The following is a 20,019-nucleotide window of genomic DNA, read 5'->3' as shown; positions in this document are numbered from 1 at the left end:
GGAAACATTAAAGCCTCATGGGGTAGAAACAAATCTAAAGAACTCTAACTCCCTACCAAGACAAAATTGCCTGATCCTCACAAAAGCACCTCTTGCAGAAAACTTCCCCGCTTCTCCAACACTGGTCATGGAAGATTAATTTGCTTCATTATTCTCAAGAACTCCGATTTCCCTCTCCTCCCCCAAACTCAGACATAATGAAAAATTATAAATGGATACTGATGAAAAAGCTCAGTTTTGGTGTAAGAGCTGTACCTCCATACTGAAGAGCTCTTCTAGAGCAGGGAGGAATGCTCGCTGTCACAACGCCTGCCTGTTCGTGTTCAGTAGTGCAACAAGCAAAGCTTTCCATTTCATAGCAAGGAGGAAACAAGGAAAAAAGAAAGTAATAAACCGACTAGTATTTTTCATTTCTCCAGAATTAATTTTAAGAACAGTAACAACAAAAAAGTACTTTTTATCTGAAGTTTAGAGCAACAGGGAAATAAAACCCAGACACTGCAGGCTTAACTGTTTGGTATTTGGCAGAACCAGATGTAATTTCAGTCAGAATGATCAGGATTAACAAAACAAAACCAAAAAAACCCCCACACACTTCCAAGGCCACATGTTACTTTGCTTTTAAAGTCATCCCAAGGGGAGGCAAGGGAGGGGAAGTACCAGTAAATAAGAGAACAGCTGCTAAAATCACTACTGCTAACCAGTCCACCAGAGCAGGGTGAACTTGCTCCTAGCATCATTACTGAGTATATCTGTTAAGCCAAATGCAATAGTAGCAGATACGAACTTTTAATTCATAGTTCTAATTTGAGTTGGTGAGATGTTAAAATAATCCTTCATTTGAGAGAAGCAGTGCTGCTTACATGAATATGTACTGCTTTATTCACCTCATAAAAATACCATCTGGAAGTAGTTCAGCTCTTTTTATTTTGTCAACTGCTATATTAGATGTAACAATTTGAAGGAAAATTATATAAAAAAAACAATTTATGTGATTGAAGGGCAGCGTTCTTAAGGTACTGGTAGTTTTCAATTTATAATTTTAGAAAAGACCCCTTGCAAGGATGGCAAGACTTTTCATGGAAAATTGGAGCATTAAGTACTTCTGAGATACAAAAATATTTAAAGGCAAGAATCTACAATGCAAGGACTAGCCAACCATTTCTATATTACGTGCAAGCTTATTAATTGGTCTCAATTGCCTGTGTGCAAAATGATTAAAAACACCAGAGAAAGTTCTAATCACACCAAAAATCTTTAAGAGCAGCCTTTCAGAATTCTGGTTTTGTTTTAGTCATAGTAATTTCGTATTTTAGTTTCAGACATTTAGCATTTAAAGAACAGCTACAGGTATTCCTGACACCATCCTTAACAGAATTACCTGAACCTAACTGTACTAAAAGCATAAATACACCAGATTTATCCAAATACTTGGATATATAGCGGGGAAAACAAAAAAAACCCCTTTCAATCAACTGATCCAGTGAAAGTCAGTGGAATTTGAATACCTAACCTAGTTACATTTTCTAAAACTAATAAATAATTTCAGTAATTACGGTGCAGTTACAACCTTTGTAAGCATGTCTTCCTGCATCACCGAAATAACCAACTGCTACTTGGAGAGAACTATACTCTTAGAATTTCTGTAATTTACAGGGAAGATTTAGTTCTTATGTTCCCACCTGCTTCATCTGTGGTCAAAGTAAAAATTACTCTTGCAAGAAAGCATTCACTATGTAATATAGCTCAACCTTCTCTTCTGTCCTTAAGCTTGCTCCACTGCAATGTACTGTAAAACAAAACTAAGATTATTTGCATCCACCACATTAGGCATTATGGTGGTACATAAACACACACAAATATCTCAACTACAAATGTAAGTATCCTGTTTACTTACCGTTGTCGCCTACTCCATTTACATATTTTAGCCTCACATTTCATGTTTATCATACCATTCCCACACCTAGCATTAGGTCTATAAAACATTTTAATGCATTCTGAAAACTTAACACAAAAGTTCTAAGATTAGTTTGACAACTAATTAGCACAACAGATTCTTAATTAGGAGACCTGCATATTGCTGTAATTGAAGTAGATGAGTTATACAGCAAGATAAAATGCACCTAATTCACAGTGCTTTTTCTACCATATGATTTCTCTCTAGAGTCATTCCATTCTTTTTCATGACATTTAGATATGTTGGTACGTTTATTCTCATTTATTTCTACTTCTAGAAGACAATTGTTACATTAGTATGAAGACTTTGGAGACAGAGAAAGCTACAATTTCAAAAATTTCTACAGCATTAAAATTGTTACTACTGAATGAATTCATAGATCTCTTCGTTCAGGTCCTTTTATTAAAGTAAAATGCACCAACATCTCCCCTGCTTTTCCCAAGCTGCAAGCGTGTAAGGCGAAGAATTTGCACCTGAACCCCTGTGCTCATAGGAAACTGTCTCTGAGGTCATAAAAATGTATGTTTGTTTAGTCATGTAGCAGCTTATGCCACATATCCATGTACAGGTTTCCAAAAATATCAAACTAGCTAAAAAATACCAGTTAACTAGAGAAAAATCAAGTTCAGGTCTACTAAAAAAAGACAACTAAGCAATTGCATTAACCAAGTAATGACAAGTCTCAATTTGAGGCAGTGGTTCCCCATCTTTTGCTATTAAATTCCCAAATCCAGTTCATTGCAGGACTGCCAGCTATCACCTTCTCATCTACTTTTAGATTACCTCAGCATATTCACAGCAGATCTTTTTCCTTGTATCTGTTTGCTTTCTATCTCTCTCCAGTCTTAAGACCATTCCCTGTTTCCTATCTCACCAGAATACTGTATGACACCTGCAGCACTGCGATCTACTGGTGGTTCCATGTGCCAGAAAACATTTTGACAGGCACAAAATGATGGTCTGGCAGTACTTGTCTAGGTAACACCATATATTAGTGCCTTGACAAAAGCTGTTGGATGAAGAATAGGAGGTAGAAGCCACTGAAGAAACCTCCTTTCATACTTTTATAACAAAAGCAAAGTTGAATCCAGAGTTTGGCAGCCACCGAGCAGCTATTGTTGTTCTCTGCTTATTTTACCTTCATCTCATCCTATTTCCCTCCGATCTTCTGTTTGTCCACCTCAATTCCAGGGGATCCAGCCTTTGAGCATGAAAAACCATGAAAACTGCAGGAGTTGTCATATTTACTGTAAGAACATCTGCAGGGTCATACTACTGGCACTTAAAAAAGCCAGGTTAAGACAACCAACCTTCATTCGTCCCTTCCTGTATGAATGTTCTATATGTCAAAATACCCGAAAACTGCACTGATACAGTAGAACTTATTTTAACTTGCATTACGAATATACTGCACATGCTGTTTTACAGACAATATATATTTGTAAACTTGCTCATGCAAAATTAGTGCGCACAACAGGGATATTTGTCTTCTAATCCCCACACCTTTAAAAATGACATTTACGTCTGCTTTTTTTGAACTTTGCCCAAACCCTCTCTTTAATATAATAAGTCTTACACAGAATTCATCTGCCAGCCAAACCAATTTATGAAGCTGAAACAAAAAAGAATAAAGTTATACAAAACCATGGTGCACCTGGACACTTGATTCCCACCTCCCCCCCTTTTTTGTTTACAAGTAGAAAGAGCGAATAAAAGAAAAAATAAATCATGGTCACAAAATTTTGACATTTTAATCCTAAACATTACAGGGCAAATGGATGTTGGAACCTATTTCCATACACCATGCGTCAACTTTTTAATTCCCAAATGCGGCCAAATCCACTAAAACAAGAGTGGTTAACAAACTCTGGATTATGGAAATACATTCTGGAATAAATGCTAGAAAAGCAACAATGGGAAAAGCCAACTGTCTCCATAAAGGTAAATAAAGTGGAACAATGTGTAGATTAGATACTTTTCCTTTTTCTTACTCATAACCTGTCAATTCAGTGCATCATATGGTTGAACGTAATGGTCCCCATTTTGGACAAACATCTAACTAGTGTCCATTGATTCCAAGTTAGTGGATGATGAATCTTTTTGGATACTTTCAAAGATGGCTGCCAGCTCAGGGTTAGAGCTTATCTGTGACTGAAATTCACTCATTAATGGACTCTTCTCTGCTTCTGGAATGGTTAGAAGCGCTGCTACTGCCCTCATAGCAGATCGTTTCAGTTCATCTTGCTTTTCAAACTCCTGTTTCACTGAGTTTGCCTTTACCTAGGGAAAAAAAATGAAAATATGTTTGAAACTTTTGCTTAACGCTCCCTCTACACCGGCCTTAAAAGAAACGTAACTTAAAGACCTATTTCCTTCCATACTACCACTTTGCACAGCTTTCAAAGTGGCCTAAGCTCTTAAAAAACCCCCAAACCATCACCAATCAAAAAAACCCCTCTCTGAACATCTACTTTTTAGCAGACTTTTTACTAGCAGTTTACAAATAAGACTGAAACTTGAATAGTGCAAGATAAGCAGAAAAAGGTTGTAAGCTACCAAGTCAATTACCAAATTAAAGTAATTATAGCAGCCAACCTCTAGCTAGTAAAGTCAGTAAACAACATTAAAATTATATTATCACAATACTTCCAGAGAATAGAAATCTTTAAAAAGTTGACCTTCATTAGAATAACTGCTTAACCTTCTGTTGTAATTCTCAAAGATGTTTCAGTGATACAAACATAAACTGTCATTAAAAGCAGTCAAATTTCTTGATGTGAAATATAACAGATTACAGTAATGGAAAAGCAAGGTAAATCAAGCATTAAATGACTGTCAGAGCATGCAGGTGGGTCAAGACAAGAGCAGGAATGGAAGAACAGAATGTGCCAAGACCCAAGAATGTTGTAATATAAATGAAGAAGGGAAAAACAAATCAAAAACAAAACAACAAAAATAGGACTGCTTTACACTGCCTCCATCCTTCATCACCCAAATGCCTGTCTGCAACAACATAATCATTAGAAGTCAGAAAAACTCTCAGTATTCCAGTTTCACTGTTTATAATGAAATGAGACTTAAAAGTTGCCCAAGTGGCAGCTGGATTTTAAGGAACAAAAGAAATGGCATCAAAGAAACAGAGGATTTTTAAAAAGAAGCTAACAGGTCTGCTCTTCCATTTGTAATTTAAAGAAATTTAATACACATATAAGGACTCACATATTTCTGTTGCCCTATTGCAGCTTATGAACTATCACTCAGGAAATGCTCCAGCAATACACCTAGATTCTCAGAAGTATTCTTCATCCACGAGTTCATTTATACTTTTATAAGACAACACAAAATAATTAACCTACTTAAGTTTTAAATTTAAAACAATACCTTAGTTGTACATGTAGCACGCAAAGGTTCAACAAGCCTATCCAACCTCTGCAGCACTGCGCTTGGACACAGGGTAGACAATCTCACCAACATTAAAAAGGTTAGCATCTAGATGGAGAGAAGACCAATTCAACAGTTATGGTCAGCGCATATATGGAGAGATATTTCCTACAATGCTGTGCCACCTTTTTAACAGCAACACTTTAATGAAAATGGCAAACGTAGTGAAGTACTTAAGCATATGAAGCAATATTTTTACCATTGCAGTCTGTTCGCTATTTAAGACTAAGTCACTGCTTACACAGAGAAAAATGACAGCTAACCTTAATATCATAGTGATCCTTCAGGCCATCTTCAACATGGTTTAAGAATTCAAATATATCTAGTCTATCCAAACAGCTATCCAAAAGAGTATACATGCACTCAAAAGCTGCTTTCCTTATGTCCAACCCATCATCAACTGTATGCTTAAATGGTCCCATTTCCACCTGTCAGCGAATAAAAAACAAAGTTAAGAAGCAATACACTTAGAAAAACAAAGAATCTACTTATATTTCACACTGTTTTTCTTAGTTAACATACCTCTCTGATTAATTCCTTTCTGACTTTTGTTTCATTGTAAAGATGAGGAAGCACAGTATCTAAGAGGTCCCTTATTAATGATGGTTTATTGTGTGCAGCTGAGTTAAATGTCACTAGGGCTACTCTCCTGACATTGAGATCTGGGTCCTCCAGTGTTTTCAGAAAATCACCTGCAATCATGTACAGAAATAAGTTGACCTATAAGGATCTTTTTCATTTGCTACTTTAAAAATATCTCTGCTTAGTTTTAACTTTTCAAAAGGACATATTTAGTGCAGGACTTATTTTGATGTAACACAGACCAATGCTATTTTAGCATGATTACACAAATAAATCTATTTAATTATAATCATATCAAAAGTATTATATAACTGAGATATATAGCATTTCAGATAATGAAACAGAAGTAAAAAACCACCACCAAAATAAATGGCTATCACTTAAAGATATTTCAACTTTTTTTTAAAGGTATAGCATGTAAATTAATCAAAGTTATATTTAACACAATTGTTCCTTTTCTCCATTAAAGTCTCTCAGAATATGCATTAGAAAACCAACTTAAATTCTGCAGTTAAAGAATTAGAGAACAACTCTTAAGGAAACTATCAATATATTGATTTTTAACCCCCAAATTGGCATATATTGAGAATTCCTAAATTACCAGAAGGTATTTATTAGAGGGCCCACTCAGTACATATTAATGTAGCAACACCTCTCTAATCCCATCCCACCCCAGCACAGTCTCTGGGCATTTTCATTTTAGAATGTCTATAGTTCTATAACATATCCTTGTTAAAATAAATGCCTGCAGGAATAGATCATATTTTTCCCCAATGTTTGTGAAGTTTTACTAGCAACTTCCAAGGGGAGTAAAATTTTTGAGAGAAGGAAAATAAAAGGGTGTAAACAAAGTGACTTCTACACACACACACAAAAAAAAAAACCCCACAAAACCACCCCAAACCTGGGAAACAAAACTAAAGATGACTGAGATTTTTTAAGTACTAGATACCAATAGTTTTCTGAGTGGATAACCAATAAGTATTTCCAGAAACCAAAGAGGCAAGACAGCTTCAGTGGGACAGACAGTAGGGGGAAAAACCCACAAACACAGTAAATTCTTTAATGTATTATTAAAGAATTTTAAGCTTAGCAATGAAAATAACACAAGGAACTGACAGCACTTCCCCATAAATAAAAACTTTGCTGTCTACCAAACTGTATGTTTTCAAAGATTAATCTTTTTTGCCCCTATTAGTTTTAGCAGTATACACAATTTTTACACATCTTTAAACCCATAATCAAGCCACTATAAAACATTCACCATAGCATATTAAACAAGTCTACAATTCTTTGTCATACAAATGAAAAAAAAAATCAAAAAACCACAGCAGTGCAAAGCTCTTCATCATACTGATGTTATACTGAAAGCGCTGATTACCTTATCCCTGTAAAAATATACACACACACACACACTTCCAATAACTTTCAGATCACAAAGCATTATAGAATCCTAAGGACCTATATTTACAATTTGCCACCTGGCAACACTCAGAATTCATATGTGCATACATATTTGAAATGACTGAATGTCATAGAAGCTGTCACTAAAGTAAAGAACTTACCTATGCAGTTCTTCAAGAGTGGGTCTATGGGTTGTGGATGATCAGAAATAGTGAACTTGACAGCAGTAACCACCGAACTTCGAGCATATGAGGACCCTAATATGAAACAAAAGTATAAATATGCAACATTAAAACAGTACAACTACAGAATTTAAATCATGTTCAAATCCATTCTTTTTAAACTTCTAATACTCTTTAGAACACTGAAGAATACATGCTACTTATTACTAGTAATGCACTATGTTTGCTCCATAGATGTTCCTGTGTTCCATTTTAAACAGGGGAAAAGAGACCATAACATTTGTAATAAACATTTAACATTATCTGCTACAGCAAATTCAAGTAATGAGCCTGCCAGGACAGATTTTTTAATTCACCCCATAGGCCTCTTTAAAGCAGAAGCACATGAAGAAAACATGTCAATATTCTTGATATGAAACTGATTAATGAGTTATGCACAATGATCCTTCCTAACCCTTAAAAATTTCGGTATTCTTATCTGAAAATTAGGAATACTGTTGTAGCAAAATGTCAACATGTTGCAACTGGTTTGTCAAGTAGTGCTGTCCCTTTCTCGCCCATGCTTCTTAACCTTTAAGTTCATAACACTTAGTTAAACATAACATCATTAATTGAAATACTACAGTCTGAAAGCAGACCATAAAATTAATTCACGTTATGTATGACTGACTTCTAGTAAAAATGGAGCCATCTAAGCTTCAGTTGGGGTGGGATGAAAGCAGAACTTCAAGGGTATCACAAAATTTAAGCAAATAATTTGTAAAACTAGATAAATTTATTAATAGAGAGCTTAAGACCATTTACGACAATATGTACGTGAGTTACTGTTACGCACCTGATGCCAAGTATCCCTTGAGTCGTGGAAGCAGAGTCTCTGGGTCTATTAACGTAAGCTTGCCCAAGCATTCAGCAACAACGTTCCTTGTGCCCTCTTCTGCACATTCGCAATGTTTCAGGAGTAAGGCCCAGATGTTCTCAACATATGGTTTGAGACCAATCACTGATGCAGAGCTAATTATTTCTTTCAAGGAATGAAGAAGAAGGTATTGCCTCTTAGGTTGACTGGTTATTTCTTGTAAGACAAATGGCAGATACTCAGGAAGATTGCCAACACTAATACTGCCTAATGCATAAGATGCTGCTGATTTGACTTCTTCACTAGGAGAAGAGAATGCTTCTAGTATTACAGACTTCAGCTCAATTTGTCCACTTAGGTCAATGTGATGCCCAACTTCCCCAAGAGAAAGCAAAGCCAAAAGCCGAATGGAATCCGTGGACCTTGAGTTCTTGACATCTTGAATGAACTGACCTACAACAGCTGGTCCTTCCTTAGGGCAGGCTCGAGTAAGGGCAGCAACACATTTGGCAATGGAATAGTAAGACTGCTTGTGAGTAAGTGCTGTGCTCTGTGAGTACACTGGACCCGTTAACATGCGCAGTAAATCCATATAGCCTAAATTATTTGTACCAGTCACAACCAAAGCCTGGAAGAATTCTAGCATGGCACTAAGTGCTCCACCCTGAAGTAGAGGTGATCTAACCAGCCCAATAAGTTCATTGAGAATGGACCCACTAATCTTTGACAGGGAGGAAGGATATACTTTAGCCAGTGTTGTCAGAAAACTGATGGCCATCTGTGATACATGCATATCACTTTCACTAATCAGAGGTGGAAGCTCATCCAGGACAGCATCAATCATGGCAGCTGTCAAGCTGTCACTGTAATTCTTAATTAAAATATCTAGAGCAGAAAGAGTGCCCAGTTTCAAGGCTCGCTGGTTCTTTCTCAAAAAAGAAGCAAGAATAGGAACTCCTTCCCCAAGGATTGGTCTCAAATCTATCTTCAAAGGAGAACCAGCAATCAGTGTCATGGCCTTCACTGTAGTTAACCGAGTGATCTCATTCTTCAGTCTCTCTAGGAAGATCTGAAGTGTACTAGGCAGGTCTGTGCCTAGGCTGTCACCAAGGCTACAAATGATTTGACCCATGCAAGATATTGCCCTTTCTTTCACCTCCTGATCAATGTCAGCAGCCTTTAATCTCTTGATTGTGCAAGTAAACAAATCTTTGATGTAAGGAGTAGCATCAAAGGAAGAAGGCTGGTCTAAAGGACGAATGACTTTCACAAGTTGTTGGGTAACCAAAAGTGCCTCTGATGTTATCTTGTAAAATGGGTCTCCAACACAAGCTACAACTGGAGGTACCAATGCTTGAACATGAGGATGAAAGACTTGGGGAGAATGATTGCAGAGGATCACATACAAACAGGACAAAGCATCTATCTTCAGATTAGAAGAACTTGATTTGTCATTCAGTGAAAAAATTATTCCTGGAAGAAAAAAGAAAAATGTATTTTTAGGCAAGGTATTTATATTCAGTTAGAACACTTCAAAATTTCTGAAGGCAGGCAGCTATAACTCAATTTAAGTTTTCCTGCTCCAAGCCTTTCTTGAATGCTTCCAAGCCCCTTTCACCATTTTATTCAATCAATTAGTTTTCAAGCTTCCTCTACACAGAGGACATGGACCATTTGATGGTTTGTGATGTATTCTCTTAATTAAAATGGGATTCTGAACCATTAACTCTTCCAAACCTACTTTTGCTTGTTACTTCAAAATTCAACATTTTAGGTCCCAAAAGCTAAAATATGGACAATAGTTCACTCTGGTGAGATGAGAAAGAAGGCAATTTGATCTTGCAATTAAGCAGCAAATTAATTTTTTTTTATATATAGAAAAAAAAAATCTCAGTCTTAGAGCCAACCCTTGTTTCAAGATTAATGGAAATCTGTCACTAAAATATTTATATGTATCCACAGAGCAGGTATTTTGCCAATTTCTTTAAAGAGAAGCAATGCTTCAAAGCTTTTGCAAAAAGAACAGTCAAGGCTTAAAGATTTTGAAACTTCACATCCAATTTACTAATAAATCTTTAAGTTAATATGTTTCTCATACCTGGTACAAGTACAGGAACATGTTGTGTTAGGGCTCCAGGTAACACATTGACTAGCTCAGTCAGCATGTTAAAGCAACACTGACGAGTCTTCACACTTTTCTCCTTCATCTGTTTGTGCAAGGCTTTAACTATGTTGGGGACCTGTAATCATCGCACATCAGTTAATTGATTCAATAGCTGACATTTCTTTCATCTTTGATCACTGGGGGGATATAAAGAAAGCTGTGTGTCCTACCCCTCTATTTCTGATTTCTCTACAGAACTAGAAAAGTTGTAAACACTGGGAAATGAAGATTCAAAAGAATTGCTATCCAAAAAAATAGTAATTTAACTTTAAAAGGCAAGATGAAACAAAGCAAAACTAGAGTTGCATTAATAAAACTGTAGAGAGCAACAATTGAAAAGTCACCCAAGTAATTAACTTAGAAAAAGTTTTTCAGCATTATCCTTTTTATTCTGCAAATAAAATACTTTGTACCAAATCAAGTTTTATCTTGATCATTAGAGCTCATGCCTGCATTACAGAATGCACAAAGTAACTATTTTGCTTTGGTAATTCGGCTAAACTCATAGGACACGCAACTTTTACAGGTGACAGTCAACAACTAACTCAGATAAGCACATTTGCATGAGTTGGTAATTCCAGTTCCCAGGACTGCTACACTTCTAGGCCAGTTTACCTGGCTTGCTCTCTATGTTAGTACTACAGTAATAAACTGTAAATATGTGTATGAATAAAGTATGATATGGCATATTTCAAGAACTATCCTTATGAATAGGGCACAACTTCAGTGTATCTTCTCAAAGATAACAAAAATCTTGACAAATAACCTGACTCTGAAGCATTGTCAAAGGTGTCTCTCCTTGTTCCATTGCATCAGGATCACAAAGCCAACTTTGCACAGGTCGAGTTTGTTTTAAAAGAGAAAGATATGCATGAAAAACATCTGCTTTAACATTCTCCTCACGTTCTTTGAATCTGGCTATTAAAGCAGGAGATACAGTTTTGTAGAATTCTGGAAGCATTTCATGTCGTGTGCTAACCACAGCATCCAGACATTTAGCAGCTGCACGCCTCACTTTCCAGCTCATGTCATCATCATCACTATATTCATCATCGCTTCCTTGAAAAAATAAATTATGCATATGTTTAAGTCTAGACAATCAAAGCATAAGTCTTATTTTAAACAATTAATAAGAACACACTTGAGTTCTTTGTGTAAGGCACACCAAAGAAATAGGTTCAGAGGTATGTTAAAAACCATACATGAAAGCCTTCTAAATTGCCTAAATCGTAAAGCTAATTATTTTCTCTGCCAATTTTTTCACACTAGTCTTACATACGTATTAATTTAAACTGCAAACAGGACAAGGTGGTTCCCACCACATTTACAGCCTGACTACTGATTTAAACCATATTCCTCTTTATTCATCGCATAAGTGACAATGCAATAACAATTACTAGCTGATCAAGATTCAACAAATTATTCTGTTTGTTTCTTTCTAGGAATAAATCAAACCATACTCTGCCCCCCAAAATGACAACAAAAATAGACAATAAGCAATACAAATTGACTTTTTAAGTGCTAAAGCAACAACTACGCAGCTCATTCATTCTTAAAGTAATGAGAATGTTACACTCTGGGTTCAGATTACTTGTGTCCAAGTTCTCATAAAGCTTGCACATGGCAAGGTATTGCCACCATATTAACAATATTTTATGCCTTTCAGTCTAAACCATTTTTGATCCTACCAAAAAATACTGAGTATTTTGCATTTTCCAATCTATTCTGATTTTATGCATTAGGTAACAATATATTATAGTGGAAAGTAGTGAGAAGCCTTTCCCTTGCTGAATACATATTGTCAATTCATTAACTGATGTTATTCTCACTTTAATTGTATCATCGTACATGCTTCTGCCATTTTCCACCTTTCAAGTATTTTAAAATATTTGTCTTGTACTTTATGTTCACCCTTGGTATTATTTATCCCCAGCAAAAACATCCTATACTTTTATTCCAAGAAGTGAGTTCATAAGTTATGTTGAAAAGCAGTACAAAAATTGAATGCAAAAGTATACAAGTCATTCAAATGCTGGTACTTAGTAGCAATACCACCCATATCAATTTACTCAGATAAGTGCAGGTTCACAAGCTCTGCCTCTCCCCCAAACCAAAAAGAGAACATACCTTGATCATCATCATCACCACCATCAGCATCCATAGCATTTTCATCTTCATCTTCATCATCATAATTGTAATTAGGATCATAAGTAAGATATTTAAGACAAATGTTTATAATAGTGGATACATGAGGATAAACTTCTTTAGGACATCTGTGTAATACAAAAATACAACCAATGTCAAATTACTTTGAAGAATTAAAATATTTCTAAAAGACTTCATGCCACATACTGTACTTCAGAGACATTAGCCAAACCAAGTACCATCAATGCATCCATCTGAATTATAAGAGATTCAGAAAGGAAGGTCAGAAAAGTTAATGCTACTATGTAACTGGATCTGCGAGACTGGAAGGCTGCAGAGGACCAAGATACATCTTTGGGTATCAATTTTTTGTCACCACCATTGGACAACAAATATTACTGAAATACTTCCCCCCTCCTGTGTGCATAACTAGCAACGGCACAGTAAAAAGCTTCTGAAGTACAGACATAACACACTGCTTAACAGCTAAGTTAGAAGATAGTTATAAGAACGGTTCAAGCTCAAAGCTTGCAAAAATGTTTTGTATCAAAGAGATTGTCTCTTCACAGCTTACAACCAAACACCACACTATTAGATCTTAAGAAAGCCTGAAATAGATACCCAAGAATAACTTACCTCCTAACAAAGGATTCAAAGGCTTGAATGCAATACTCTCGTAGCTCATCATCATCTACATTACAAAACTTTACAACCAATGGAATTATTTTCTCGAGATATTCACCTGGTAAGGGAAAAAAATAGCAAAGTAATTACTCTCATCTAAAAACTTTTAACGTTACAGATAATTTATATATTTTTCTTACCTATTCTGTGACCTGCTTGCCTACTGATAGCAGCAATACACTGTATATAGGTCCTAGTTGTTGACATGGAATCATTTTTAGACAGCTCTGTCAACAGATGTTCAATGAGGTCAACAAAAACCATATTGCCACAACTCATAACCAGGTGACCAAGAGCAATGATGGTTCTTTTCCTCACAGCAAGTCTGGGGCTAGTCAGCTGGGGGAGCAGACAGGTCAGAATTGAAGGGTGGAAGTTAACAAGCAGTCCTCCTTGCCTTAAAACAGACAAAACACAAACTCAAACCAATTGAATCTAGATAACTTTGTTCATATACTGTACAACAATTCCTTTAAATATTCCCCAAACATCACAAAGATTCCAATTAAGTCTTTAAATTTAAGCTTTTGGAACTTTTTTTTTTAAAAAAAAAAAAGAAATGAGTTTAAAATACACCCTCAGAGCAATAAACATTAAAATAAGCTTAAAACTGTAGCTCTCAGAAGATTAAATATTAATCAATCAATCATCTTCAATACATTCACTTCTTTTTTTCTGAATGAAGTTTCACCTATACTTAATACCTTACCAAATTATTTCACGTAAAGTAATTTAAATTTAACATTTGGAAAATTAAAGTTCAAGCTTTAAGGAGTATTATCAGCATTCATCAGCATTTTGGAATAGGGATGTTTACCTGCTCAGCATATCAGCCATGATATCCAGTGCCTCCAGTTGGACAGACACATCTTCCTGCTTGGCTATAGCACTAGTGAGACGCCCTGTAATCTTTTTGCAAACATTAGCTGCTAATGCAGAACCTGAAAGTAAAACAAAACCTCAGCATTTTCATAGTTAAAAAAAAATACAGTTTTTGACACCAGAGGTCATGGTTGTGAGTATGGAAAGCAACCTGATCTCAACATAAAGAAGCTTTTCCCGCCCAACAAAACAAGCTTGAACAGCCGGTTTGTTTGCTAATGAAACATATGCTCTGCATTAGAGCTGAAAGACTATCTATGTAGAAACATACTGAGAAGGAGGGCTTCTTAGTTGTCCCATAAGATATAGAAAACAGAAAGGACACTGCTTTTGGCAGGGCAAGCAATAGAAAGTGAAGGCCAAAGACAAGTCTAGAGTAATAAATAAAAGGACTATAAGTAAAAATAAAGGAATACACTAAAAGGTAAGGGGAAGCACAGAAGCAGATAGAGCCACCTCTAAAGAACAGCTGTGTAACAAAAAAGCAAACCAAAATTATTTTGCAAAAGAAGCTACTTAAATAATAAGTACCTGAAATACTGCTGAAACACTTAGAAAGGGGAAAAAATGTATACCCAAAGTATTTTAAAATTCAAGTAAAAATGTCTTTACCACAACTCCATAGTTCCCCCTTCCTCCAGCTGTGTAGCATTGTTTGGAGTAATTATGAGAGAAGAAACTCACATCATGGTAACAGCTACCCAATAGCTAGCACTTATCTTCCTTTGCATGAAGTTTTTTTAACCACACTCTGGGAATTTTGATGTGAAATAAATACCATTCCAAGCTGTATTAAATCTAGTTTATATATATTTATGGCTTATTCTTAATTATATGACTAAAACTAAACATAACAATCGGACCTCAAACATTGCCATAGAGGCTAAGAAAAAAAGACAACAATCTATGTTTGAGTTGAGAGCAAGAAATAACACCTAGGTTCCTTTTGTATTAGGAATACTAATTATATTGAAAGATTTTGCCACATTTTTGTTTGAGCATTACCTCCACCCCAAAATCTCCTTTTGTTTTGTGTAGGCAAACAAAAGAATAAAAGCTTAAACTGGTTTACTTAAAATTAGTTATTTATTTAAAGTTTATGCACCTCACTACTGCTTGATAAAAGCAACACTTCTATGTGGACTTTCAATAAAGGATTTTTTAAGTTCAAAAACCTCAGTCTCCAAAAACTGCATTTCCAAAGCCTTTTTAATCACTTCTCTATTCTCATTCATATCCTACACTACCATATCTGAAAAGCACTTGAATAAAAAAGTAATGCCATTAACTGATGAGCTGTTCATCATTGCTATCTCTTTTGGAGGAAAGACTGCCTTCACTTAAAAGTGCAGGTAAGCATTTCAGTAATTTAACAGGCAATTGTTAGAAACACAAGGTACTTTCCAAAACACTTACCAGAAACTGAGACAAGAAATCAGATCATTAAAGAAAAATACCCAGGTTATAATCAATTTTATAGTATGCTATCAATCACAAAGCAAGATGAGATTTAGCTATTACTACAGTCTAGAAATGTTCCACCAGGAAATTATTAAAATAGAAGCTTTTACACTCAATTTGTTATACTGAAGTTCATACACTGTTTGTTTTTCACATTAACACAATTCCTCAGTAAAAACAGTTTTTACACTAGTAAAATCTGGAAATACGGTCAGAGAAGAAGAAACTAAAAGGATATTTGTGCCATACATTTCTCCTCTGGTAGAAATTAGTGAAGAGGATTCAGTTCATTTAACATTGGAACTAAAGGACTGAGCTTTTGCAATTTTTTAATTAGTAATGAAACAATAAAACTAGATAGTCTTGAGTACAAAATGCCTTACCACTGGAAGCTGGGGGGAGTTCTCCAATCACAGTTTTAAGGCCGATGCTTGAAATGTCACGTAACTGTTCTTTATCTGAAAGCATGTTTGTACAGAGGGTATCTACAATGGTCTCCACTTGATACTCCTTCACTTTACTCACCAAAGGGCCAAGGCTGTACAAACAGAAGAAAAATATTGAATCTGCAACCTTAAATAAAACTAATTTTATTTCAGTATTTTGCATTCAAGTCACAAACTTAAGGTTGGTTTTGGTAACAACATAAAGCAGAATTTTGAAATTTGAAAACCCTCAACTTGTTGGGTTGATAACCTGTCTCTATAAATCTAGTAACAAAATACTGGTTTAGTACATTTTTTTAATCTAGTGGTGGAAATGGGTTTTGCATGACTGTTCTGCTTCAGTCTCAAAACCAGAGTCCCTCTTACTTGTCAACGCCAAGATTTATAACAAAAGCTACCTAGCCCAAGCCATTAGTTTATGTGCTTGACCATCAGTGCCTGCTTAGTTCACAGACAAGTAAGCAACCTTCTTAATTACTGCATCTTTATTCTACACAATGCTTGGGTTCGATCTGATATACACTCAGACTCATTCTATACCTCAGAGTGCCTTCCTTAAGAGAATGCAAATGGTTAAAAAAAAGACATAGCATGCCCTCCTTCATGCCAACTCCAAGCACCACTATACACGCAGCACATAGTAACACTTCCTCTTTCCCCTGATTTGTGTTTTTGTCACTGATTGTGTTTTTTGTCTCTCCAACTGTTTTGAGGATCATAACAATCTTGTATTCCTTTGTCAAATGCTCCCATTTGTTCAAAATACTAAAACTGCAGATGTCCTAGTAAAGTCTGGTTCATTGCTAAGAAATATAGCCCTCCCCATCTTTCTAGCCCTATCACCAACTTCCAGCATCTCTCCATTGTTAATGTTCTGTTTCAAAGGGAAGTTACGCAAAAGCAGAGCCTTATATTATCTCCATTTCCTTCCATTCACCTGTGAAAAACCTCCATAAGAACTCTTATGAGAGTAAGAACTTACTCTCATAAGTAAGAAAGAGTAAGAACTTACTCTTTCTCCTACTACCCCTCCCACTTCTCACTCCAAATTTGCTTCTCTAGTTTCTCCCTATTTTAAAAACACCTGCCTTCAGACAAAGCATCTCAGAAATGGGAAATAAATTTTGAAAGACTTTACAATTACCAAATATTTTAATCTAATTCAACTCCCTCAAACATACTACATTAACGATGAACACATCAAATTCTGAAAAACAGCGTTCAAGCTGTGCTACAGGCATTTCTACCACGTTCCGTCAAAAACCAGCAGTTAACCTATGCATACAGTAACTACTCTGAAAGACATAGCTCCCTTGTTCTGTAAGCTTCTGTTCTCTGTATGTTGATCTTGCCAGCTATTCTCTCTCTAATTCTCTGTGGTAACATCCGTAATATTACCATCCGATCACGAAAGCATGCTTACTAACGAGACATCAACACTAGAGGTGAGATGTGACATGAAGCTAAAGTTCTGCCAAGCTTAGGTTCTGCACTGACCCCGACAGAGGCGAGGGCAGGAGGACAAGGAGCTGTGTGCAACAGTCACATAGGAGAAAAAGCAATGGCTTGAGGCAAGAATGGAGACAGCAGTTAGCAAGGACCACCTACAGAAAATGTGGGAATTTTGAGCTGGAAGTGTAGCCCACCAGCAGAATCAACAGAAACTGAGCTGTATCTCCAGAAAACAACTATTTATTTTCTCTTCCATCTGAATCAAAGGGATAATGAATAGCATTCTGACTTGGTCTTGTGCACAGACCATCCCCTAGTTGTTTTGCAGCTGCTCCAGATGTCCCACCAAGGAAATCCTACAGCCTGATTCTCAACAGCACCTCAATGCTTTTCCTCCTATGAAACACATGTCAAGTTATACACATTGCCATCAAATTCAACTTCAGCCACAGTGAGAAAGCACAGAAGATTTTCAGTAGATTTTTTCCATTTCTGCTCTCAGTGCGAACTTTGACAAGGAGTAAAGTGTGAGAATTTTAAGTGAGCCCTTAGTATCAGAACAATCCAGTTAAGATTCCGAGGAGTGGAAAGACATGTGCAAAGTTGTTATATTTTAGGAAGCATTTTTCAAAAGCTTAATTTTTGTTGCTGTTTTTGTAAAAGTCAGGGCCCACCTTGCAGCACAGAAGTCAAAGTGAACCCATGCAGTGGTTCCATCCGATTTGTCCTGTGAGGACAGAGAGCATTAAAGTGGTTTCAAGTGCTGAGCTAAGAGGCCATGTCTCCTACCACTGCTGACAGAGCCAAGCATTATGGATCAGAAATCATGGATGTTTCTGTGGCTTAAAAGGGAGGGTCCAAATTTTGTATCTGCCCTTGAGCATTGTACACAGTGTACACAGACAACCTCTCTATAAATCAGAGCTATAAAACTGAAATATGTGGAAATCAATGTGTGAACAAATGCAGAAAAAGGAGCATCTTAAAGCCAATCACAAACTGATTAAATTAGAACTACATTAGAATGTAATGCCTCCATATAAACTTTAGTTTTTTCCACACTGAACTTTTAATACTGTATATATCTGCTTTTCATTAAAGTTTATTCTAGCAAAGCTAACTGAGACTAAAATTATGTCTATTGGGTTAGTAAACACTAATTTTGGAGAGCTGAACTCAAACTGAAACCCTAAAGGAAAAATGAACAAATTAACTTGTTATCAAAACAAGACTAAGATCAAGAAAGCAAAGTTTAAATTTTCAAATATATGCCACTTCACTGTAAGTACGTAGGTCCATATGGTCATGACCTTATTGAACCATCAGAAGTATGGAGAAGTTTTACAAGCAGATGATGAAATTACTTGTAAAATAGATTAACATAATTAACAGTGAAACAACTTTAAACTAGAAGTATTTGCCTAGTTTAACTCCTTGTCAATCAAGCACAAAGAGAGTATGCTGTCCAAAAATGGACTGTTTTCCCATGCTTAGAAAAAAAACAGTAATATTTGGAAAGTTGTAATATATTAATTTGCATTTAAATTTTCATTGATTTGAAACAAATGGCAATTATCAACTTCTAAAACAGTTCAGCCACAAGTTAGCTTGATACAGAAAGGTAAATATTTTTCCCCCTCCCCAAAATTAACCTTTGAAAGCACTTCACAAAAACAAACCAAGCTTAAGACACTAGGAAAAAGGTGGAAAGAGAACTTCCAACTTCATACATTTGATTGTACAATGTATTAATGGAGTTGACAGATCATTATACGAAGCTAAACCCTGATTAACAAATATCAGTATGCAGCTCTAGTAAAATGAATACATTCAATACACCATATTCTAATTGTACCAGATTACTGGAAAGAAACTATCTGGATGCAAAGTACCTCCTTTCAGACCATAGCGATCACAATGGGGAAAAAATGTTTTGGTTTTATTTCATAAGATTTTTAAAATTATTCTGAATTAAAAGCAAGTTTCACATTAAAAAAAGCACAGGCGTTAAGTCAACTGCACAAAAATGGGGCAGGATCATCTACAGGCAAGCAGAAATTCTGTCCAAACTAGCAAGATACTAAGCTCTCAGTGAAGACTATTATTCTGAAATTAGATAGTCCAAAATCCAAATTAAGTTACACCACTCAGGCAAAAGCTTACTTTACACTTAGTACCTCAATCATCTAATCCCCACATTATTGTATTACAGAAACCCACAAGTGTTTTAAGACAAAAAAATCACTCTTGAGTCTGTACAGTCTAAAGGAGAGTTCCTTTCTTAATTTATATATATTGAGAGACAAGCACACAATGTACAAGATGACAAGCAAAATATTTTTTTCTTCTTTTAGGAAATGGCT

General features: G+C 35.8%; 1 protein-coding gene across 3 annotated transcripts in view; it reads right to left on the bottom strand.

Annotated features, from left to right (window-relative positions):
* Positions 1-3,267: 3,267 nt before the first annotated feature.
* The window catches only part of CAND1 (cullin associated and neddylation dissociated 1), a 31,504-nt gene continuing 14,752 nt past the window's right edge, over positions 3,268-20,019 (bottom strand). For 2 of the 3 annotated variants that reach the window (XM_075714383.1, XM_075714389.1), the window contains exons 3-15: positions 16,142-16,296; positions 14,233-14,356; positions 13,556-13,812; positions 13,368-13,473; positions 12,714-12,859; positions 11,353-11,645; positions 10,521-10,662; positions 8,402-9,895; positions 7,546-7,641; positions 5,921-6,090; positions 5,662-5,826; positions 5,339-5,446; positions 3,268-4,237 (exon numbers count right to left, since the gene is read on the bottom strand). In XM_075714383.1, the coding sequence (XP_075570498.1) occupies positions 4,013-4,237; positions 5,339-5,446; positions 5,662-5,826; positions 5,921-6,090; positions 7,546-7,641; positions 8,402-9,895; positions 10,521-10,662; positions 11,353-11,645; positions 12,714-12,859; positions 13,368-13,473; positions 13,556-13,812; positions 14,233-14,356; positions 16,142-16,296 (3,481 nt within the window). In that variant the 3' untranslated portion in view covers positions 3,268-4,012. The remainder of the gene's footprint in view (positions 4,238-5,338; positions 5,447-5,661; positions 5,827-5,920; positions 6,091-7,545; positions 7,642-8,401; positions 9,896-10,520; positions 10,663-11,352; positions 11,646-12,713; positions 12,860-13,367; positions 13,474-13,555; positions 13,813-14,232; positions 14,357-16,141; positions 16,297-20,019) is intronic. The other variant, XM_075714395.1, reaches the window with a different exon arrangement.

The sequence above is a fragment of the Pelecanus crispus genome, chromosome 1, assembly GCF_030463565.1.
Source record: "Pelecanus crispus isolate bPelCri1 chromosome 1, bPelCri1.pri, whole genome shotgun sequence".
Lineage (NCBI taxonomy): Eukaryota > Metazoa > Chordata > Aves > Pelecaniformes > Pelecanidae > Pelecanus > Pelecanus crispus.
The sequence above is the reverse complement of the archived record's forward strand: the minus strand, read 5'-3'. Positions and strand labels throughout refer to the sequence as shown.